Source organism: Chelonia mydas, chromosome 16 (assembly GCF_015237465.2).
Source record: "Chelonia mydas isolate rCheMyd1 chromosome 16, rCheMyd1.pri.v2, whole genome shotgun sequence".
NCBI classification, from domain to species: Eukaryota; Metazoa; Chordata; order Testudines; family Cheloniidae; genus Chelonia; species Chelonia mydas.
In genome coordinates this window covers 20,152,260-20,176,044 of record NC_057857.1, presented here as the reverse complement: position 1 = coordinate 20,176,044, position 23,785 = coordinate 20,152,260, and the positions used below count along the sequence as shown (strand labels likewise).

General features: G+C 47.0%; 1 protein-coding gene across 5 annotated transcripts in view; it reads left to right on the top strand.

Moving 5' to 3' along the window:
• Positions 1-4,103: 4,103 nt before the first annotated feature.
• KCNT1 (potassium sodium-activated channel subfamily T member 1) overlaps positions 4,104-23,785 on the top strand; it is a 197,918-nt gene continuing 178,236 nt past the window's right edge. Inside the window, exon 1 of one of the 5 annotated variants that reach the window (XM_043530478.1) lies at positions 4,104-4,395. In XM_043530478.1, coding sequence (XP_043386413.1) covers positions 4,241-4,395 — 155 coding nt within the window. In that variant the 5' untranslated portion in view covers positions 4,104-4,240. Of the gene's footprint in view, positions 4,396-10,995; positions 11,140-23,785 lie in introns of those variants that run through there. The other 4 variants (XM_043530477.1, XM_043530479.1, XM_037879951.2 and 1 more) reach the window with 4 other exon arrangements.

Here is a 23,785-nt window from a genome sequence, read left to right as displayed (position 1 = left end):
AATTCTTACTGCAAGGCTAAAGATGTTAATGGAATGGGCTGTGCCTAGCAGCAGTGCATGCTGAAAGCTGGGAGCGAGATGGCGTCTGGGTGTGACCCCGCAACATGAAACAAGAAGATGCCAGAAAACGAAAAGCAGGAAGGAGGTTTGCTCTTTCACTGCAAAACAACACAGCCTACCCTGCTGGAGCATCTTTCACACAAGCCCTAATGCACTTTACAGCCTTAAAGAAGAGCAGAGTGGGAGAGAATACCCAGATGACCGCGAGAGAGGCTCAGACTGAGGAAGAATAATGCTTAGCTTTTTTATAGTTCTTGTCCACACATCTCAAAGCACTTTATCAGGGAGGTCAGCATCATTATCCCCATTTTACAGATGGGGAAACTGAGGCTCAGAGCAGGGAAGTGACTTGTGCAGGGTATCTCAGCAACCCAGTGGCAGAACTGGGAAGAGAACCCAGGTCTCCTAAGCCAGCATCCTGTCCACGGGACCAAGAATCCTGTCTCTGTAACATGGGATTTTTCGCAGTCAAAAATGATCATAGGGGTAATTCGTAACAGGGAGAACCAGACCACACCACCTGGATCGTCCAGTCTGTCTACCGCAGCACAAGCCTCTAACCTCCTACACAAATGGCCCGATCCAACTCCCCCTGAAGCCAGTGGGAGCCTTTCCATTGACTTCAACAGGAATTGGATCAGGTTCTAAATGCTTTACTTAAACTGTATCTGAATCCAGTTAGAGCCGCTGGCTCCAGGATCTGTGTAAGGTTTCTCTATAGTACCTAAGCAACCTGCCATGGGAGATCATTCCCCTGTGTAACTGACATGATGACTTGAGAGTCAACATCTGAGTGCAAGAGTTCTCTGGGTTTTTCTTCTTTTTTTCCCTAGTTTCCAGCCATTAGTTCTCGTTCACCTCACCACCCCCACTGTAGTGATTTTAAATAATTCCGCCTCCACTTCTGTGTTATCACCTTGCACGTTAATAAGCCGTTACGTTACCCACCTCCTCTCCTCACAGATCAGCACATTAACAGTTGGCGCTTGATAATGTGAGGCAATTGGTGAATGAAGAATATTGTTGCTATTAGCAAAGCACCGGGAAAGACGTGTAAAAGCATGACGGGGCAGGAAGTGTCACATGGCTGGACTGGCCATGGAGCATTAATCACCTCTCTCTCTCTCTCTCTCTCTCATTATTCCTAGTGTCAGAGAGCCCATACAGACAGGAAGGAGGAAGAAGAGAAGTTGTGATGCCTTTTCCTTTCTGGCCCAAATTAGAGAGAGACAATGTACAGTCCCACCAAGACTAATACACCCAAGAGCATTTGCGCGGGCGTTTTCCCCTGGGGCCAGTGGCTGATGCATGTTGGGAGTACGGGACGGCTGCCTCACGAGAAAACGCAGGAGTGAGGATGACGACGTGTTACTCTTGATGGGAAGTGGATGCTCTGAAGCTGGACAAGATGGCCGTGAGTACATGGTCCCAGACTACTCTCATGAAGGCAACGCAGGTAGGTTTGGGGGGGCTGCTGTTGCTTCCCAGACATTCTTTCCCAGAACGTTAGTTGGATGTCTCCTGAAGCCAGACATCTTTGGTACCTGGCACAAATCTACAAGCAATGACAGGCCCTATGTGCTTTGGGATTTTCCTGCGGCCTTCACCTTGGGACATTGCCGCAGGTGCAATGGGTTGCAATGCTTTAGCTGGCAGTCCATCAGGTGACATGGGTGAGGCAGGGTTTGCAGGGCATTTGCAGCAGCAGACCCCCAACTCTTGAACTTGCTCCCTCCTGGCCTGACAGTGTGGACAGAGCATGCTCGGAGGCCTAATTCTGCCTCAGCCTTTTCCTCTTTGGGTGTAACTGTACTGGGAAGCGGGGGGCAGGGAGGGGGCTGTTGTTTAAGCTGCTTTGGTACTTTAGTGGTTGTCGAGCCATTCTAAGTTTGTGTGGGCTTTTTTCCTTATTATAAATAAGCTATGGTTTGGAGTGGACATTGCTCGTCCTCTAATTGTGCACCCAATGATCCTACAGTTGTGAACTCACCCACACTCCCGGGAGAGTAACTGAAGTAGCGTTAGCCCCTTTCTTACTGGGAGGGAAATTGGCACAGGAAAGTGAAGGGACTTGTTTGTGCTGAGACAGAATGGACCCTGGCCATCCTGTTTCCCTGTCCCCTGCTCTGACCACTAGACAACACCCACCTCCTTTTAGAGCTATCTCTATCTCTCACCTCTTCAAATGCCCTGACACCCTCTCCCTTCTCTGACAGCTTGTCTCTCTCACTCCCCTGGCTTTGGGACTCCTGCCCCTTGCCAGCAAGGATTCCCTGCAGCCATCTTCCTCCGTGCACAGCCACATTATTCCCTGTTGTCTCCAGGTGCCATTCCAGACAGCTCCCTGCCCTTCACTCTGACACCTCGTAAGCAAGCCCTGGAGCAAGCGCCTTTCGCGGCTGGCAGCACTGGGAAGGTGCTTTTGCTGGCAGCTGCTCAGGTCCAGCTGTGAGACTTCCCATGCTCTTAAGCTAAGGGATGAGTCTGACTGTAGGCTCTTTGGGGAAGGGACCCTCTTGTTGATTTCTTTTTGTACGTCGCCTGTCTGATCTGAGATTGGAGCCCTTAGGTGCTACCGTAATGCAAATAATATTTGTCCCCCAGCAGCATCTACAGTAGTAGGCTCCCTTTTCACAAGGACTTAGAATCTGAGTGATATTACCACGTAATATCCAGCTGCAATTCCTGTGTTCATATCCATGTTCTTCATTGGAACAACAGCTGCCCTCAGCTGTACATATACAGTGCCACTGGCTGCAGCTACCCGCCGATTTCAGTCGGGTCTCACAGGCATAATGAGGGCAGGATTTGGCTGACTACATCTAAACGCCCTTGGATTTGAAGCCAATTAGACAGAGCAACTTCTCAAAGGTGGCTTTGCTCATTGAGTGTCAGTATGTCAGACTGGGCATTGCATTCATGTCAGTCTGAACTTCGACTGGAGGGAAGGTGCCCTTACATTGGAGCCTTTAACCCTTTCCTGATCAAGAGTAGCTTGGTTCCAGGGTTTCTTTTTTGTGTGTTCACACAAAGCACATAATTCAAAAAGGAATCCTCTGTCTACATCCCACATCAAGGCAGAGACACCTTCCAGGAGTCTATCAGCTTTTTGCCCGGGGGGGAGGGGAAACGGGGACAGAGTGTTAACCAAAATGCTAGGCTAGGCTCTAAATAAAAATATACCTTTCTCAGGACAGTGTGGAGTGGCATGGAGACACCATTAATTCGGTGGATGATCTTGCATAGCTCCCCAGGGAGAACCATAAGCAGTCCCAGTGATAGCAGTTCCACACTCTCCAGAAAGGAGGGAAAAAGGGACTGATTTCTGCAGTCCTCTTCCTTTCCTGTCCCCTCAGCAACCTCTATCCCGGAGGCAGGGGCCAGGGCTACAACAGGCTACTCTCCACCCCCTCAGAGAAGGCAGCTAATAAAAACCACCATGGTCGGGGGGATGATTGATCAGAAACCTATGTTAATATATTTAAAAGGGTCTATCCTGAGCTGGGAAAGGCCACGGCACTTTGCATGGCAGAGATGGCAAAGGGATGCTGGCTTTGTTGCCTATGCGATTCTCACAGTGGCCCGCAGATGGTGCCATCGTGCAGGAGAGGAATGCATCTGAAAAAGCTGTGAAAACAGGAGGGGAGAAAAATCAGTTTTGTTAAAAAAACACACACAAATATTTCAGGGAAAAAGGAGCAAACTGGTATCTCCTGCCTCTTTTCCAGCTTTGTCTGGTGAGAGCAACTGCTTGCAATGGACTTTCTCTCCTTGCCGAGCCTGCAGCTCTCCCAAACACCCCAGGGGAAAGGGGAGACAAGCTTGGGAGCAAATATTTGGATCATCTATTGCATTTAAGGCAATGAAATCAACCTGATCCCTGCGTTGTTTTTTTGTCCATTTTTTAATTTAAATGAGGCTCAACTTTATGCTACTTGTTGCTTCGTGAGGAGAAACCCAGGCCGGGAAGACACCAGGACCGTAAGAGCTGCAGCCGCAGGCATTGCCTGCACCATGAAATCTACCAGGCGAGGGGGTAAGGTGTGTGAGTGACCAGTGGCAATGGCTCGCCTGGAGCCAGACTCTCCTTGTAAACAGTAGCCCTGGGCAGCCTCCAGCCACACAGCACTCCCATGCTTGGCTCCGTGTCGCCTGACCGGGCACCCTCGCCGCTCTGCAGATGCCTTTCTCAGGGGAAGAGAGGAGCCTTCAGGGGGTCTACAAGTCAACGGCTCAGCAGCAGGATGGGCAAGCCCTAGCAGCCGGGGGGGTGTCTGTGTGCGCCGAGTGCTACACTAACCAGACCTTCGTCTTCGATGATGGCAGCTCTCACAGGTAGCCTCTTTAATGCATCCTGCCCCTTGGCAGGGCGTCAGACTAGATGTCCCTTGCAGTCCCTACGGTTCTGTGTGCCGCTCCCCTCCTACCCCGTTTCCCTTCTGCTTTGGACGCTCGGGAGATGGGTGAGCAGTGAACCCGGGAAGCCACATCAGGACTCAGAGAGACCCCTGCTAGCCCTAGAGCCATGCCTGGTTCTCTAGGTCAACCTCTTTGGTACCAGGGACCGGCTTGCTGCCTTGCTAAACTGTGGCAGGGAGATCTGAGGGACCGGTGCCGGTTCACGGACCGGTCATGGAGAAACACTGCCCCAAGCTCTCCAGCAGCACAGGTGACCTCCTTGGAGTGAGCCCCTCTTCTTTGTAAGGACTGCTGCAAACCCCTGCTGGGGGTGTATTTAGTTTGTTTGGTTTGTTGTCTTTTAATTTGAGCATTTGCTGAGCCAGACTCATGTGGTTTGCAAGAGGAGGCAGAAAAACTAACATCCCCTACCAGAAACAATAAGCACTTTCTCTGCAACAACCTGCCCTCAGACATGCATGTCCTGAGGGACATGCAGGACGCACTTAGGGTTGCAATGCAAGGGATCTCTAACTGCTTCTTGGTTCCCAACCATTGCCCTGGGCTGCAAAAGTGTCCTCAATTGTAGAAAATGCCCTCATCCCTTTCCACCTTTCTGCCTTTAGTGTTAATGTTGTGGAGGCATTGGTTGCTGCCCCATAGCTAAGGCTGAGTTGTTTTCTATTTAAAGCAGAGATTTGCAGTCTTATGTTTATATGTTAGACATAGGAATATTTTTGATTTTTAAATATATAAACAGATGCCATGTTCCACAGCAGAGGCGGCTGCCTTTCAATGGCTGGAGAAGTGATCCCTCATACAGAACAGTCAGGAAAGCACTTCAGGGTGAAAGGAGCTAGAGGAATGGAAAGTTGCTGTTTGCAGTGGGCATTCATGTACTTAACACTAAGAATCAGGGTGAAAGATGGAGACATCATGCTTATTTTGTTCCTCTGAGCCTCAGAATTGCATCTGGTGAGGATTAATAGTTGGGATTTGTATTCTGGTAGCACTTAGAATGGACTGAGCACTGTCCACACACATGAAAACAAAAGCTTGAAATCCAAGGGAGTTTAGATGTAGTGCACCAAATCCTGCCCTCCATTGTGCCTGTGAAATCCTATTGAAACCAGCAGGTAAATCGAGCATTGTATGGGTTAAATTGAGGGCAGGATTTGTTCCCGTGGTGTGAAGAACACAGGTGATATTCACATAGGAATTGCATCTGGTTACATGGAAATATCACCCAGGTTCTAAGTCCTTGTGAAAAAAGACCCTACTAGCTGTAGAGGCGGTGGGACAAATATTATTTGTATGAGGGTAGCGCCTAAGGGCTCCAATCACAGATCAGCTGACAAATTCTATCCTTCATTACCCCTGTGTAACCTTCTTGCCTGCAGTTACACCACTGACCTCCAGGGGTCGTGTAGGTGTAAGGGAGGGCAGAATCGGGTCCAGTGCTATCAGTTAGCAACAGAGTTTCAGTCTTAGCTGTCAGCTCCTTGGCTGTTGTTGGCTTAGGGCAGAACGAGGACATTTTTTGCCTCTGAATGGGATTTAAAAAAAAAAAAAAGAGGGGAAGGAGGGGGCTGGAATGCTCTGTAACAAACAGATTGCAGACTGTTTCTATAAACTCCCATGTAGGGATAGGGGGTTATTTTTGAGGCCGGAGCAGAGCTCACTGCAGTTAGTGAGGGGATGGTGTATACCTTGACTTTTAAAAACCCATGGATTTTAACCATCCTGCTAATGCCTATGTAGACAATTTGCATAACAAAGGTTATGAAGAACTTTCAGCTCCTTCTCATAAAATGCACAGTGTGATTTATTCTACTGGGGACTCTTAGCTTAGATTATAAGAATCCACACTCCTCTACTTCAGTGCTCAGACAAGCTATTCCGGCAGACTGTTACATACAGATGAAGTAGGAAAGAGTGTCTAGGGATCCTTCATATTAAATCTGTTCTTGGAGTCATTATAGAGAAAGTTGCTATTACCGTGTGTCACAGTCAATACTGAATGGTGAATTAAAAGCTTTGGTCCGTATTGTGAGCTAATGGCCTGCTGTACTTTATTTAAGGGCACTGTTTGAGCTACAATATATGAGGAACACAGAACATCCCCAAAAGCCAAAGTAACTTTCTTTTTGGGGGTCTCCCCACAATTTAAGAGAACAGCAGCTGTTAAAATCTACAGGGGAGGGGGAGGGGGAATGCAGCCTTTTTGCCAATGAGTTCCTGTGCCAGGTTTTTGCTTGGAACAAATTTTATGCCAAGGTATACGTTGTAACACAGAGGGGCTATGATGTAAATGCTGAAAATCGCTCACCTATGAAACAGTTAAAGGAGGCCACTCTATGTGTGTGCAGTAGTAAATATGTTCACTGAAACTGAAGCTTGTTCTTGATGCATTCTACCTTTTCCTGGTAGATCCATTCTGATAACATCGATACAAATATTTACTGGCATTGCTATTCAAATTGCCTTATACTCATCCGATGACAGGGGTAATTAGGCACATTAAGCTTGCATATAAATTCATTCTAATTGGACAAGGAAATCTGGATGTGTTGTGCCTACTGGTTTATCATTAGTGAGGATGGATTTCTTCAGAGCCACATCTGCTCATAACAAGTCAAGGAGATTTTCTTTCACTCCTAAAAGGTTAAATGGGGGAAGAAGAAAAAATATTAAATAAGAAGTCATTAATTTTCAAACCACCAACTGAGCGAGTAATTTGTAAATGGGTCTGAACTCTGGATCACGTGAACGACTCATTAATTCGCTCTCCCCATTTTTGTCTCTCACATAACAGTAATATCTGATGAGGGTAGGATACCCATCATGTATTAGAAAAGGAGAAATACTTCCCCTCCTTCTCCACACCATGTGTGTCTTGGCAAATCCATGGTAGCTCGGCTTCCTCTTGCAGCTTCATCGTTTAAAATGTTAACAAAGCCAGTAAAATGTGTGGATTTTTTTTTTCATTCTCTGGAAGAAAAAATGTCTTTCTCTGCTTCTAACCCTCTGAAGGCCCAGTTCAATTGGTTTTCTCTTTTGCAGGTGACTCTTGTTTTTCCCTGTGGCTCTCTGACCTGTCAGGATGGCTGCATTGGCTATCTTGCCTTTAGCAAAAACAGATTCCTAAATTTGCAGCTGGGTTCTGTGTGAGAGAGAGATTGGGATGCCCCTCTAGTGGCTGCAATTTATGGAAGACTTAAATCCTAACATTACTTGCCACTGATAAGACTTGTACCTCAAGAGATGGAATCATTTGCTGCTGTTTGTATTGCAGTAGCACATAAGAATGGCCATAGTGAGCCAGTCAAATGGTCCGTCTAGCCCAGTATCCTGTCTTCAAACAGTGGCCAGTGTCAAATGCTTCAGAGGGAATGATGAGAACAGGGAAATGTGTTTAGTGATCCATCCCCTGTCACCCAGCTTCTGGCAGTCTGAGGTTTAGGAACATCTAGAGCATGGGGATGCATCCCTGACCACCTGGGCTAATAGCCACTGATGGATCTATCTTCCATGAGCTTATCTAATTTTTTTTAACCTAGTTATACTTTTGGCCTTCACAACATCCATGAGTTCCACAGGTTGACTGTGTGTTGTGTGAAGAAGTATTTCCTTATGTTTGTTTTAAACGTGCTGCCTCAAAATTTCATTGAGAGATTCCTGGTTCTTGTGTTATGGGAACAGGTAAATAACACTTTCGGATTCACTTTCTCTACCCTATTTGAGACTGTATAGATCTCTATCATATCCCCCCTTAGTCGTCTCTTTTCTAAACTGAACAGTCTCAGTTCTTTAATCTCTACTAATATGGAAACTGTTCCATATGCCTAATCACTTCTGTTGCCCTTCTCTGTACCTTTTCCAATTTTAATATATCTTTTGAGATGGGGTGATCAGAAGTCCATGCAGTAGTCAAGGTGTAGCCGTACCAAAGATTTATATAGTGGCATTATGATATCTTCTGATTTATCCCTTTCCTAATGGTTTCTAACATTCTGTTCGCTTTTTTGACTACCACTGCACATTGAGCAGAGGTTTTCAGAGAATTATCCACAATGAATCCACGATCTTTCTTGAGTAGTAACAGCTAATTTAGAACCCATCATTTTGTATGTATAGTTGGGATGATTTTTTCCAATGTGCCTTACTTTGCACTTATCAATGTTGAATTTCATCTGGCATTTTGTTGTCCAATCACTCAGTTCTGTGAGATCCCTTTCCACAGTCAGCTTTGGACTTAACTATCCTGAGTAATTTAGTATCGACTGCAAACGTTGCCACTTCACTGTTTATCCCCTTTCCCAGATCATTTATGACTATGTTGAACAGCACAGGTTCCAGTACAGATCCTTGGGAGACTTTGCTATTTACCACTTTCCATTGTGAAAATTAACCATTTATTTCTACCCTTCGTTTCCTATCTTTTAACCAGTTACTTATCCATGAGAGGACCTTCCCTCTCGTCCCTTGATGGCTTTCTCTGCTTAAAAGCCTTTGAGGTGGGACCTTGTCAAAGGCTTTCTGAAATTCAAAGAGCAGTATATCAACTGGCCTGTGAGGCATGATTTCCCTTTACAAAAGTCACGTCGACTCTTCCCCAACATATTGTGTTAATCTATGTGTCTGACAATACTGTTCTTTCCTGTAGTTCCCACAAATTTGCCTGATACTGAAGTCAGGCTTACCGGCCTGTAATTGCCAGGGTTGCCTCTGGAGCCTTTTTTAAAAAATGGGCATTACATTAGCTATCCTCCAGGCACCTGGTCCAGAGGCTGATTTAAGTGATAAGTTACATACCACAGTTAGTAGTTCTGCAATTTCACATTTGAGCACCTTCAGAACTCTTGGGTGAACACCATCTGGTCCTGGTGACTTCTTATTGTTTAATTTATCGATTTGTTCCAAAACCTCCTCTAATGACACCTCAATCTGGGACAGTTCCTGAGATTTGTCTCCTAAAACGAATGGCTCAGGTGGGAGAATCTCCCTCACATCCTTGGCAGTGAAGACCGATGCAATGAGTTCATTTAGCTTCTCCACAATGGCCTTGTCTTCCTTGAGTGCTCCTTTAGCACCTCCGTTGTCCAGTGCCCCACTGACTGTTTGGCCGGCTTCCTGCTTCTGATGGACTTACAAAAAGTAACTGCATTTTTATTTGGCCTTTTGATAGTTGCTCTTTAAATTTCTTTTTGGCCTGCCTCAGTATACTTCTGCTTAACTTGCCAGAGTATATGCTCCTTTCTATTTCCTCACTAGGGTTTGATTTCCAATTTCTAAAGGATGCCTTTTTGCCTGTAACTGCCTCTTTTACTCTGCTGTTTAGCCATGGTGGCGTGTTTTTTTGGGTTTGAGTCCTGTAGGTTTTTTTCCCGTTTGGGGTATATATTGAGTTTGAGCTCCATTGTGGTATATTTAAATAGCTTCCATGCAGCTTGCAGCATGTAGGAGCTCCTGTCATGGGCAAGGACTGCCTGGTCCTAGGCGCTGCACAAAGGACGGTCCTGCCTCAAAGAGCTTACCTTGCATTCTTTTACTTTAGGAGCCAAGGGTCTTTGGTTTCATTCTCCCTGTCTCACGCTGTGGCGTATTTGTCTGCCGTGGTGGCCGTAGATTCGTTACCACTTCTGTGTGCAGAGGAATGAAAGACGGAAGATGTTTTAGGAGCAGAGGGCAGCCTCCTGGCCTAACATGCCTGTCTTCTCCCTCCTGAGTTTTAGGTTTCTCTTAAATTCCCCGGCATAAATGCTCCTGGGTATCTGTGTACAGAGATCAAACACTGGCAGGGCACCTCTCCCACCCTCCCCCCACCCCCCAGCCCTCTTATTTATGTTAGAACAGCAAGGGAATGATCCTTTGCATTCACCATCTCCTTTATTTACATGACAGAGTTAGACCAGGAATACTTTGTCTTCTTGAGCCTTTATCTAAACCATGTAATCCTGTGTCAACACACTCCTGTCTAAATGGACTTTGGCTATGCCATCCCCATTAAGGTCAACAGCAGGCACCTGCCCAAATTCTTCCCCATTGTCTTGAAATGTAGGGGAAAATAAGAGCAAGTGAGGAAATCGGTCATTCCCCTCTCTCACAATGTCTGTCCCAAATGCTATCCTGCATGCCGCTCTGGGTGCGTGTGTGTCTTTATCAATTTTTTTTGTTCCTCTTTGAGCAACAGTAATGGGATTAGAACCCCATTCCACTGCAATACTTCCCAGGGTATTTGCCCTGTGAGATTCCTCCAAAGAGAAAGCAAGGAGTTAATTGTAAGTGTGCTTTAATTTGTAAAATATGTCCGGCCCAGGAACATCCTGCTCAGCAATTCTTGGCACCCAGAGGGCATAAGTAACTTAAATTTTGCCTTCCTGTCTCACGGGAAATGTTGTGAATGTTTGTACAGCGAGGCAGCCAGCCAGCCAGGGCAGTGCACTGTCTCCTCTGGGTTAGAAACTCTTTTCTCCTTCTTGACCATGTAAGGGAACTCGGGTAAGTAGTGACGAGGACTTAGCAGCCGTAAGAAAAGGCTCACACAGAAATAACCCGCACAAGTATGGAACCGGAGAGAGGGTGACAAGCATCTGGAGAGTTGGCTTTTCTCTGTACTACCTCCAGCGCATATGGTTTATTTCAGAAGAAAGAGGTGGAGCAAGACGACACGTGTGACAGGTGGTGAAGTCAAGGGCTGTGTCTGCTGGAGAAGCTGTTTAGGAAAGTTGTATCTTTGCATAAGACGTATGTGGCTTTTTTCATGTCTTCTCACATATTTTTAGCCTCTCTTACCGAAGATATGTCAGTCCGTCCTGAAGATTTTGCTGATACGTCTCTGGGAATACCGGATGCTTCTGTTTATATTTGGAGTACATTAGGTAGAACTATGTGTAGTCAGGAAGGATACAATTGGGCTGGTTTAGATACTAAACATTAGCTTGGGGAGCAGGGTGTTTTGGGGAGGCGTGCAGCTGTACTGACTGAGTCAACTGTTCCAAAGTAACAGCTTGAGAATTAGGTCCCAGAGGAGCAATAAGAGAGGCCTTTAAGAATGACTGAAACTGCACCTCTGAGAATGGTGCTATTGACTACAATGATCCTGGCTTCCCAGGATTAGATTAAAACATGTGGTAGGTTTTTCCCCTCTTTTGGTTTGGTTTGGTTTTGTGAAGTGAGTTTAGCTGATCAAACAACCCTCCATATCAGCAGAGGAGATGCAGCAGTGCCTTCCACTGTGCTTAACCCTCATTCAGAGGTCTGCTTCTAGGAGCCAGAAGGCAGTTTGCTTGTATGTTCTTCCATTCTTTGGTCTCTGTTGATGGTTGTGCCTATTAATGCTGGCTGTGGTTGGCTTTCTCCACTCGGTCACCATGAACTGGACAGGAACCCACTAAATTTATTTCACGTAGATCATCAAGCAGCCAGTAGATGATTATGCCTTTTGTTCATTCGTGACCATGGTAGGGTTCAAAGCAGTGTCCTTCAGGTAAAATGCTCCATATCTCATTAGGAATTTCCTAGGTCATCCAGGCAAGGCTAATTATGGACCCCGAGGAAGCTGTTTGCCTGCTTTCCTAGCTGTAGTTGAGATTCTGCCACCACTTGAGTCTTTAAGTCAAGAATGAGTATCTTTCTGAAAGATCTGCTATAGCTCAACCAGAAATTATGGACTTGATGCAGAAATTACTGGGTGAGGGTCTTGGAATAGACTCTCTGGTACCCAGTTCATTAGACCACGCAGCTTCCAGTACTTTGTATTTTAGTTGAATATTTATCTAACTTGGAATCAGTGCTGTGCCAAGGGCCTGAGTGTTAAGTGGGACAAAGCAGCTGTTTTATAGGGTCTTGCATGCATGTTAGTGAAGGATAGTTTTAAAAGTGTCCCTTGTCCCTCTGCTGTGGTGTCTGAGCTGTTCAGTGAGGTATAGAAATTCCCTAGGAAGCCATCCTGCTCCTACAGAGGTGTGTCACATTCTGGGACACAGTGCAGCTGGTCTTGCATAGATTATGTAATAAACACCTCTGAATGGTATCTATAGTTGGGATGAAGGCACACTCAGTGATCTTTAAGTTTTCCATTTTCTGAGTAGGGCAAAGGCCATCTGGTAGAACTTGCACCGAATTAAACTCTGTTACGTGTTAGTAACTAACTATTCCAGGCATAATTACCTGCTTTCACCTTTATTTAAAAAAATAAAGGAAGATTTGTCAGCTTCTCTTCCTTTGGCTGGCAGCTGGGATCTCAGTTCTTGGAATGGAATCTTGGCCTTTTCTTGCTTCAGAAATAATTGCAACATAGGGGATTAGCTGTTGAGAACGCCATAAAATTACAAGGCCAGTCATTGCTGAAGTGTGCTTGTAAAGCAGAGATAAAGAGGAATTGTGGTCCTTTCTGCCTGAGTTGGTTTTCTCAGTCATGCTTGAGATCACCTGAGCCATTTGATATTCACATTGCAGTGAGCTCACCAGTAGGTGGAACTGCTGAGGCTGAAAACGGAATACATCCTAACACACATGTATATCTCTGGGAAAGGACTTCTGGGGTTTCCCTTGTATTGAGTTACTTTCACCATATTGGTTCCATAGCGTTAAATGTGCTGAGTTCCAGATGTTGGGTATTGTTGGGCTCCAGAATGGTCCTGCAGCAGCTTCAGCAGAAGAACAGCAAAGTAGGGTGCTGCCCCCTGCTCAGGGTGCCTATGGCCCACAATAACGTTTTACGCTCTCCCAGTTCTCCATGACAGTGACGTCTTCCACCCTGGCCTTCAAGGGCTGCCTGAGATTCTCTTTGAAGCCCATTGGTGCTGCCTTTAAATCAGCCCAAGAAGACGCTGGAATGACTGACTCATTCATTCTTCTCCGGCAACTTCCTAGGCTTATGTGTAGGTTAGAAAGCCGGCCTCCCACCTCTTCCCAGCTTTGTTCCTTGCTGTAAGCTGAACACACGTGCCTGGTCAGGGAAAGCACTTCCCCCTCCCATTTCCCTCTATTATTTGCTGACTTTCAGTGCCCTTTGCTTACTGGAACAGGTCGCACACGCTGGATCTGCAACTCTGAGGCATTGGCATGGTGCTCCTTGCCCCCACCTATATGGGGTTACAGAGAGAGAAGGGTTTTCCCAGCACAACAGTCACAGGGATTGGCACTTTATAGCTTCTCTGGGTGTGTTGAGTAATGCTGTGCATTGGCAGATATTACTGGAGCAAATTACCCCACTCGAAAAAGCAAGGCACAGGCAAGATGCCTTCTGTGCTGTGGGAAGTCAGAAGTGTTCTTAGTTCCCATGGAATAAATGACCCAAGGGACCAGGAAACTCCGTTTTGAGATGTGTTTGTAAACACTGCTGATAGAGCTCAGTGGTTTGAGCATTGGCCTGCTAAACCCAGAGTTGTGAGTTCAATCCTTGAGGGGGCCATTTAGGGATCTGGGGCAAAAATTGGGGATTGGTCCTGCTTTGATCAGGGGTTGGACTAGGTGATCTCCTGAGGTCCCTTCCAACCATGATAGTCTATGATTCTATGGGACCAGTCAGAAAAATGGATGTAAATAGGAAGGCCGAGGAGAGCCAGGCCTGGTGGGAAATTGCTGTATCGCTAATAGGATTTATATCCCCTTTATCCTCTTGTGCAGGTAGTGGCAGCATAAAGGTTGATCTTTGTGCCAAGGCTCTATCAGAAGCTTCTGACATGCGAATTGCTGTCTTTTTACTTTAATCATCAGTTTAGAGCTTAAATTCATTAGCAGTTGATTGGCATGGAACTTAATCCTGTTATTAGAGCAGCGCATGCTAGCACCCCTCTAACAAAAGGCCTGGCAGCATTTCAGTTCTGGACCTGGGTGATTTTCAGAGGGTCTGGCAGCTATCAAAATCTTCTCTAGGGTTAAACTGGATCTGGAGAAGAGCTTGTTGGTGAGGAACGTGGCAAATTGCGGTTTGTCTTTCAGTTGCAGCAATGTGAATCCTTTTCAGAATTTGCCTTCACAAGGTTCCTTGGGAATCTGCTCTTTATTTTTAAAATGAGCTTGTACAAACCTATTGGCTTCATTACAAACTGGACCCCATGCTGAGAACGAAAGCCCCTTGCCCTGTGCAAGAGGGCTACATGCACGGCACAGGTCTCTAGCTGCCCAAAAAAGGCCTAGAGCCACAGTACTTTGCACAGGGCAGCCTGCATTTCAGCGGGTAGGCTCATAAAAAGCAGATTTATTTTAACACTTAAGTGGCACTCGTGGCTTCTGGGGTGGGCATTTCCTGCAGCCACGCACCTTAGAGGGAACACCGTTTGTTGGCCTATTGCTCAACCCCCAGCATGGAGGACCAGTGGACTGCTTTTCCTCTGGTTCCCCCTTTGACCTGTCTGGCTTGAGTGGCCCTACCCAGAGTTAAAACTCCTAGCTGTCAGGGTCATGGGAACACACAAGCCTTTTTGCTTGCTTCAAGGTGCAGCCTTCAGGATAGGCAGGGATGGTGGAGCGTTATTCATACCCTAAGCAATGTGTGATGTTGTGGGAAGGATTCAGATTTAGAGGTGGTCTACACTGGTACTGCCCCTGTTGGGAAATTTCAGAGTGAAAAAGACACCTAGGATAGACAAAGCCATGCCGCTGAGTCTGTGATGGTGCCAATATATGGTGCATTTCATTAGTCACCTTTTTATACATGAGTTGCCTAAATACATGAGCTGTGGACTGTGTGTATTTTTATTTCACTATCGTTAACCAACAAAAGGACGTTTTACGGTTGAGATGTTCAAAGGATTAGTGATTATGGGTGCTTCCATTTTTAGCTGCCCACCTAGGGACATCTCAAAGGGACCTCAGGGCAGGAGCTCGCACCATCTGAAAATCAGACCCCTTTTTAAGGTGTCTTGCATTGGGGTCCCTCACAGTCAAAGCACCTGGAATCCCAAGTCACTGCTGAAAATTGTGGCCTGAAGTTCTACCTGCTCCTTGTCATTACAGGGTGAGATATTACCTGTAATCCACTCCACTACAAAAACCCAGCAAACCAGTCTACCAGCCAGATTGTAACAAACCCCCAAAACCCCTCTCTGAAATGCTCTCCCTCTTCCTGCTGCAAGGCCTAGAGAAATAAATGGTCTTTGCAGCCTGTCCAGAAGGCTCTTTTTGGGAATGAATCCCAAAGTCAAAGTCTTCTCCTGAGAAACATGTTGCCACCAATGCTTCCCTTTTAAACCAGGGGTTGGTGGCTGGATCTCTTATGCTGTTTGCTGGTGTGGGTCCAATGGGGGGGGAGGAAGTGCTCTCTATTATATGGCAGAAAGGTTGGTTTTATGGATCCCTGTGGGCAGATTCCACCCCGAGCGTTATACCAGAATGATCCTTGTATGCAGATCTGTGGCACAAAGGAGCTTCCCGAGTCACGTACACAGAACCCGATCTTGACCTTTCAAGGACAGAGCGAATTCTGCCAGGAACGTTTTAGTGCCAGGGCAGGTCAGTCAAGTTTTAATTGGCTCTAATTAGCATCCCTGCAAGCTATCTCCACTCCAGTTGAGTTCCACTCAGCTGCAAAAGTGAGAAGATTGGAGAGGTCCCTTCCAATCTGACCCAGGAGGGTGAAGGACAAACATATTAAGGAATGTGGCCATAGGAAAATAAGGGTGCAGAAATTGATCAGTTAAACTGAATTGCACTGTATTTGCATATTTACACAATAGACTATAATGATTGCGAATGAACCATTATGCTCTATTGTCTGCCTGTCATTCTGATCAACTGTATTAGGCACTTGCTTCGCTCTGTCATTAACTTTCCTGGGAGGTTGGGGGATGGAGGTTTGGCTGATTATTTAACAGTACACTGAGGAAGCGGTGTAGTCCAATGGATAACGCACTGGGGTGGGAGTCAGGAGACCTGAGGTTGTTCCCATCTGCTGCGCTGGTATGTGTCCTTGGGCATCGGTTTCACTGTTAGGTTGCAGGCTCTCTGGGGGAGGGCCGTATTTTGGGCAGCACCCAACATGATGGGAGCTCAATCCTGATTGGGACCTTTGGGCGCCACCCCAATAGGGTCACGTAAAATCTATGTAAAATATGCAGAGTGGAAAAGTTCAGGTTCAGTCATTTGGCTCCATCTCACTAATGGAAGAAATTAACCATGACTCCTTCCTCCCTTCCCCAGCTATATTCAAATAACATTCCGGGCCTGAGCCACAAAAGCAAAGAGGCTGAGAATTAAAACTACAACTCCAGAAAATCAGCAAGGCTGGAAATTGAATCCAGGAATCCCCATTTCTAGTTCCCTGTGTTAACCATTAGATCTTTCTGTGATGTTGCACTCCATATGTTTTATGGAAATATGCTTATGAGTGTGAAATATGATGTAACTGGAATATGCTTTATGCAAAAGGTCTCTTGTAAGGTATCATAACAAAGGTTATAACCTACTGAATATATTCCTCCTATTTGTATGCATGTATCATTCTTGTATCTGAAGCTAGAAATATGAAGTATAACTCTGAGGTCCTATTGTAATTATGCAAAGTGTGGGCCATTAATGATGGTTTAGAATCTTGATGGCTCCCATTGACCCAGACAATTGGTTGTAAATGGTTTATTTACCTGCAAACCTTCCTGTGTACATGTGGGCCAACCCAGGGAGAATGGAGACTAGGGGGTCTTACAGTGACATGTAACCATCATGTCACATGATGCTGGAATCCATTTTAATCCTTGTACTTTTCCATTGATGAGGCAGGGGTGGGGACAAGCACAGACAAAAGATTCCTGCCTTGTGCCAAAGCTATAAAAGGGGGTGGAGCAGGACAAAGGTGGTGGCCAGTCATGAGAAAATCCTGGCTTACCACCTGAGAAGTCTGCTGGATCTAACGAAGACTGTACCAGGGGAAAGGATTGGGCCCAGACTAGGAAGGAGTCTAGTCTGTGAAAGAAGCTTATTTGAACCTCTTCAAGGGTGAGATATTACCTGTAATCAGTTTCTTAATGTATTAGGCTTAGACTTGCTTGTTTTGTTTTATTTTGGTTTGTGATTTACTTTGTTCTGTCTGTTATTACTTGAAACCACTTAAATCCTGCTTTTTATACTTAATAACATCACTTTTGTTTATTAATAAACTCAGAGTAAGTGATTAATACTTGGGGGAGCTGTGCACATCTTTCTATCAGTGATATAGAGGGGGAACAATTTATGAATTTACCCTGTATAAGCTTTATATGGAGTAAAATGGATTTATTTGGGGTTTGGATCCCATTGGGAGTTGGGTGTCTAGGTGCTCGAGAGAGGTAATCTGCTGAGCTGTTTTTAGTTAAAGTCTGCAGCTTTAGGGGCATGGCCCAGACCCTAGGTCTGTGTTGCAGCATGTCTGTCTCAACATGGCAGGGTTCTGGAGTCCCAAGCTGGCAGGCAAAATGTGCTCAGAGGTAATTTCAGCACATCAGGTGACAGTCCCAAGCGGGTCTCTGTGACGGAACCCGGCACACTTTCTTTTAGTGGTTTCCTACCAAGAAAGGCTTCCGAGCATAGACTAAAACACAGAGTTGTTTACTTTTCAGGAGGCTTTTCATAATTGCTCTTATCCTGTTTGCTAATTGCCAAAGCCCTTTGGGTTGATTCCAGGGTATGCGTCCTGAATTGGCTGCAGGACTGCATCCACAGCTCCCATTAAGAAACAGGTGCTTTGTGTGTGCTCTCTAGATTGTATTTTTCCCCCTGTAATATCTGCTCCAATGCTGCCTAATGCTTTTTATCCATCCACCGGAAGAAATGTCTTTTCCCCAAGAGCATGAATCTGCCCCCTTTAAGCAATTTGTGGAGGTTCCTGCTGGGGCATGGGAGCTGTGCAGAACCTTTTCAGAGAGGTGGGGATGGTGCATGCGGAGCCCATATCAGGCCTGTAAACACATATGAATCTTGGAACCATTATCTCAGTGGCAATTACACATCCGAGTAAGGCGCTGCTGCGGCTATACACTCTCGCAGATCTCCCATAGTGGGGTTTCCTTAATGAGGTGGATAGTGCAATGACCCCCCTCCCAATGGCATGTACAGTCAGGTCAGCCATGATATCAAGGGGAATTAGTCCTCATGCTGCAGGGCACAAGTGGGGTCAGGAAGGCACCTTGCACCAAATCACTGCCCTGCATAATTGGTGTGCGCCTAAACCGTTACACCTGGGTGCCTGGGTGCAGGTCCCACTTAACAGGCACTTCTTAGGCTCTGATTCCGCCCGTATGGATCAGATCTTACTGTTTGCTCCAATCAGCAGAGAGGAAAGAATGGCTCGAGTTCAGTCTACTGACCTCAGCGGTGTCTAGGCTTGAGGGTCTCGGGGAAGAGCAGAGGCATCTGCTTTGCCTCTCCTCTCCTCTCCATGCCCAGCTGCTTCTTCCATGGCCGCCCCCTAGCATCTGCCTGGGAGGCCTGGAGAGAACTCTCTTCCCTGGCTTCCCCCAACTCAGTGTTCTCAAATACCACATGTGAGTGCCTGGGTCATTTCTGTCTTTTAAAATATTCTCTCTCTTTGGGAAACCCCAGGTCTAATTTTCCTGTCTCCTTGGCTTAGTCTGCTCTGATGCCCTGGGTGAACCTCCGTTCACTCCGAACAATGCTCCAAGGCTGTGTAACAGATTAGCGCTCTTTTCATTGGTCTCTGGGGCATGCTTTTTATTTGCTTATTTCCCTTTGCCTTTCGTAGTGGGGAGCTGTTTATTCTTAAAGAGAAGAGTCCAGTCTGCTGCCACTATGCATGGACCGTCCCTTAGCCGAGCTGGGAATTGTGGGGCACATAGAAAACAGATCTGTCACCTTTTTAACATTGTACTTTCTTATGGAAAACTGGGCAAAGGGTATTTTTTTTCCTTCTCTTTGAAACAGGGCAAGAGGGACTGTAATGTGCAATAGGCAGAGGCGGAAACTGGGATTCAGGACTCCTGGTTTCTATTCCGGGCTACGTAGAGGACTTGCTTTGTGACCTGGCGGGGAATGGGCACCAGGAAAGACGCTTAATATCACTGTGGTTTAATGTCTCTCTAGGAAAAATGGGGATAATAATACTGACGTGCTCCTTTCACCTGCTGGGAGATTTGATTAATAGCTTTATGAAGGACTTTGAGATGAGGCACTCATACTGCTGTGGTGATGGCCCTGTAAATCCCTAGATGAAAGATGCCATGGAAGTGCATTTTGTCATTAGAAGTGATTTAGCAGTGAGCTGGGGAGGAAGGATGCCTTTGGGGTTAAAGCACTAGGCTGGGATCTTGGAGATCTGGGCTTCAATTCCTTGCTTCACCAAAGATTTCTTTGGACAAGTCTCTGGTTGGTGCCTCGCATCCCCGTATGTAAATGGCACGGTGAGCCATTCCTCCCACAAAGGGGTGTTGGGAGGCCAAACCCCTAAGTGCTTTCGAGATGCTTGGATACAATGGTGACGGGGCTGCTTAAGTATCTAGGCGGATCCTAACTGCCGCAATAGTGCAGTAAATTACCTTATCACTTGGTCAGTAGGTAGCCATGAAAAATGAGTGCATTACTTATCATGAAGTGAGTAATGTGCTCAGCTCAGTAGCTTTTTATATTCAATCCTAATTATGGCTCTTTAAATATTTGAAGACCTCCTCTAATAGAGTGCTGGTGGCAGTATTAGCATCAAGGCACTGGTGGACTTCTCTGCAGGAACATCATCATCAGGCACACCCCACTTTCAATCAGTGCCTTTACATCCCCCCCCACCCCCTTTTTAATAAAAAACAGGTTTTACTCATTGGGCAGAAGGCAGGAAAGCCACAATTGTTTTAATTACCTGATAGACCAGAAAATGTTTCCTGAGAGGGTGCTGGATTTCGTTTCCATTCTAGTATGTAATATGTCAGCGTGGTTTTAAAATTCCTGTGCTGTCCAGCTCTAGGTAGTTTCTTAATACTGTAAACTGACTCAAGGGAGAGTACAGCACAGGAGAGGAGACTTTCCTTCCCTTTTATTTTGTCTTATTTTGGTAGCCACAGGTATTGGCCTCTGATACATCTCCGTGGTTTGCATATAAGTTCTGACCAGCAGGGACAGTGTCGCTGGCCACACTGCCTTCATCAGAACAGCCCTTCTGAGCACACACAGGCGAACAGGCATCTGTGTGGGAGGCTGACTGACCACTGCGTGACTCTTGGATCTGGGCCATGTGGACTCGAAGCTTTGTACCATGCAAATGAACTCCATATGGCTGCTGGGAGCCTGGAGCGTTCCACGCAGCATTCCGTGCTCCGGCTCCAGCAGCATGCGAGAGCCAGCGATGGGCTTGACTTCTGTGTGCACTACATACAAGAGAGCTGTCTGAGCCCAGACTGCCTTTCTGCTGACGCACCTGATGCTCAGACGGCCTCTGTGTTTTCATGTTGTCCGTGCTGTGTTTTGTCGAGCGCTTGCTGGGTGATGGGAGAAGAGGCGAACTCTGGATCTTCAAAGAGAAACTGGTAGGGAAGAAGCAATTTCTGTCTCTCCCGCAAACAAACAGCTGCACCTGTCGGCACACAGGGTTGTGTAATACAGCCCTGCCTGGCACTGGAGGCTGTGAGGGGAATCAGGCAGTGAGGATAAGAGCGTTGAATTAATTCCTGTACTTCAGTGCTCGGGTGTGTTGTGGGACCGCTATAGAAGTCCAATGCACCTAGCTGCTGAGGGACGGCTACAGTGGAAACTCAGGGCTCCAGCCTGCTGTGGGGCAGCTACGGGAGAAGCTTAGTGCGAGTAGAGACTGGAGTTTTCATTCTGAACAATAAAAAGGGAGGTGGAAGAACATGTCCTGCCAAGACAGTGACAGAGGAAACCTCTTTGTGCCCAAAATGATTGTAAGGAATTATTCACTGAGCAGTGATCCCTGTGGAAATCTCACTCCCATAAAGCTGCCAAGGTCAGTGTCTGTCTAGGTGACATGCTGAGGCTAAGCTATAGCTGCCCAAGGGGCTAGTCAAGCTTTCACGCTTGACTTTTCCATTCATGAAGTGTGTGTGTGTGTGTGTGTGTGTGTGTGTGTGTGTTGCTTTTCTCAAGCTTCTCTGTCCCTACCCCCCATCCCTTTCTTGTTTGGGCTGGTGTACCCCCACTGCTTTCTGGCATGCCTGCTCGTTGCTCCATTCGCTGCCAAGGAGCCTGCATTGATGGTTTTAGCCAATGTGAGTCACTTACACAAGAGGAGGGTGCTGTCTCGTTTCCAGCCTAACAATTGGGAAGGAACGTGTTTCCCCTCCGCACTTGGCCACTGAGAGACTCCCCACAGGGATGTCACTCCAAAGGAAGGGGAAAAGCAACTGTAACCAGGTAACCATAAGAGCTGTGGGAGGAGAAGCCAGGAATGATGGTGATTTGTACGTATTCTTTAAAACGCACAGAAAATTAAAGGCGGGGAGGCAGAATTTCCTGAATAGCTTATTGTTCATCAGAGAGGCCAGGGCCGATGATGACTTTTTGAGAGAGCCCAGCACCTGGAGGATCTGTTCTTACCAAGAAGTGAGAGCGAGGAGTAGGTGGAAAGTGAGAGATGCCTCTGCTGTGACGATGGAGAAGAGAGATCAAAAAGGAAGCCACTCCAGTAAGTCCAAGACTCACCAAGGTGCTGAACATCCGCAGCTCAGGTGACTTCAAGAGGAGTTGGCATTGTTCAGCATCTTTGAAAATCAGAATACGCATGTGGGGAGAGGACAGGGCTGGTGCGTTGGTGTGAATCTCTTTATAGGTACTCGCAGGATGTTGGGCCATTGTTGCAATACCAGAGTGCCCCACAAACACCTCTCTTGGGATAGGGCAGTATCATCCTCATTTTACATATGGGGGGAAATTGAGATCCAGGGTGAAGAAGTGATTCCCCCAAGCTGACACGGATGGACTGGCAGAGCTTGGGACTGAACGTGAGTCCCTTGAATCGCAGGCCTGTGCACTGACCACAAGACCCACCCTTCCTGAATGGAAGTGGTTGGAAACAAAGACCGGAAGGGGGAATCTCCATCCTTAGAGGTTTTTAAGGCCTGGCTTGACAAAGCCCTGGCTGGGATGATTTAGTTGCTGTTGGTCCTGCTTTGAGCAGGGGGTGGGAGTAGATGACCTCCTGAGGTCCCTTCCAACCCTGATATTCTATGATTCTGTGAAAGGTGACGGCGAAGCCCTGCTGCTGTGTGGGATCAGAATGGCCTGAGTGATCTCTGGTCCCGCTGACATGGCTGCTTTCTGACTGAAGGAAAAAGCTGGAGGGCCTGTTTGTCTAGTGAACACACTGGCTGAAATTGGGGCCGAGAGCAGACCAGTCACCAGGAGGTGTCAGAGTGTGGGGAGGGCTGCCATAGCGAGCGGGCTGTCTGAGAAGCCATCTTGAAAGGCCGTGGCTGTGAGGGGCAATGGGAGGCCAGCCAAAGGGAAGCAGAGCCTTGGAAGGACACCCTATCTCAGGGTTCAGCCTAGTATTTCCTTCTAAAAAGACTAAGGTGGAAGACGGCCTTCTGGCCTGCAAATTAACCCTTCCACAGCCACTTGATTAAAAGAGGGGTAGGTGGGTGTCTTGGGCTTCTAACAGCTGCCGTGTCCTAAAGCTAGGTCTGGCCATTTTGGGATAGCCCCCCGAGATCATATCTCTGCTCACCCTGCTGACATGAAAGAGATGCTCTCTGCATAGAGAACGGAGAGGGTCAAGGGCGGGCCGACAGCCGAGTGAGCTGTTCTGTGCTGTCAGTGGGCTGGGGCCTGCAGAGGCTGCTTGCAGCCGGCGAAAGACAGTCCAATGAGAATATTCTCCTGCTGTTTGAGGGGAATCTGGACACGTTGCCCTGAAGAGTCAGCAGCTGCTGGGACACAGGTCCTGGAATACACAAGAAGGGCAGTTTGTGAATGGGGGTGTGAACTCCTTACATCCTACCCCACTAGGCAGACATCTGCTGAATGTACCTATGATGCCTAGCAGGTAGCTCCTAGCATAGCCGCTCTGCCAGCCAAACCAGCGAATTCAATGATAACAGTGCTTTGTGCTGCAGACACAGAGGCGTGTCTGTCATCAGCAGGGATGGAGGCCAAGCCGTCTGGCTCCAAACTCGGACATCCCTACTGCTCCACCATCAGTCACGAGTGATTAGCCTTGTCTCTCTGTAGGCTACAGCCAGTCATTAGAGGGTGACAACAGACACCCCGCAATGTGCCATGGCTTTACAGCATGCACAGTGGAATGAAGCCGAAGACAGTGGTTCTGCTTTGGCCAAGTAGAGCTGGGTTGGAGTAATGAGATCAGGTGTTGGGAGCTCACTTTCTATCAGATGCACACAGACTTCTTGGACTGAAGCTGGTGGAGGGGAGAGGGAGCAGGGCCCCTCTC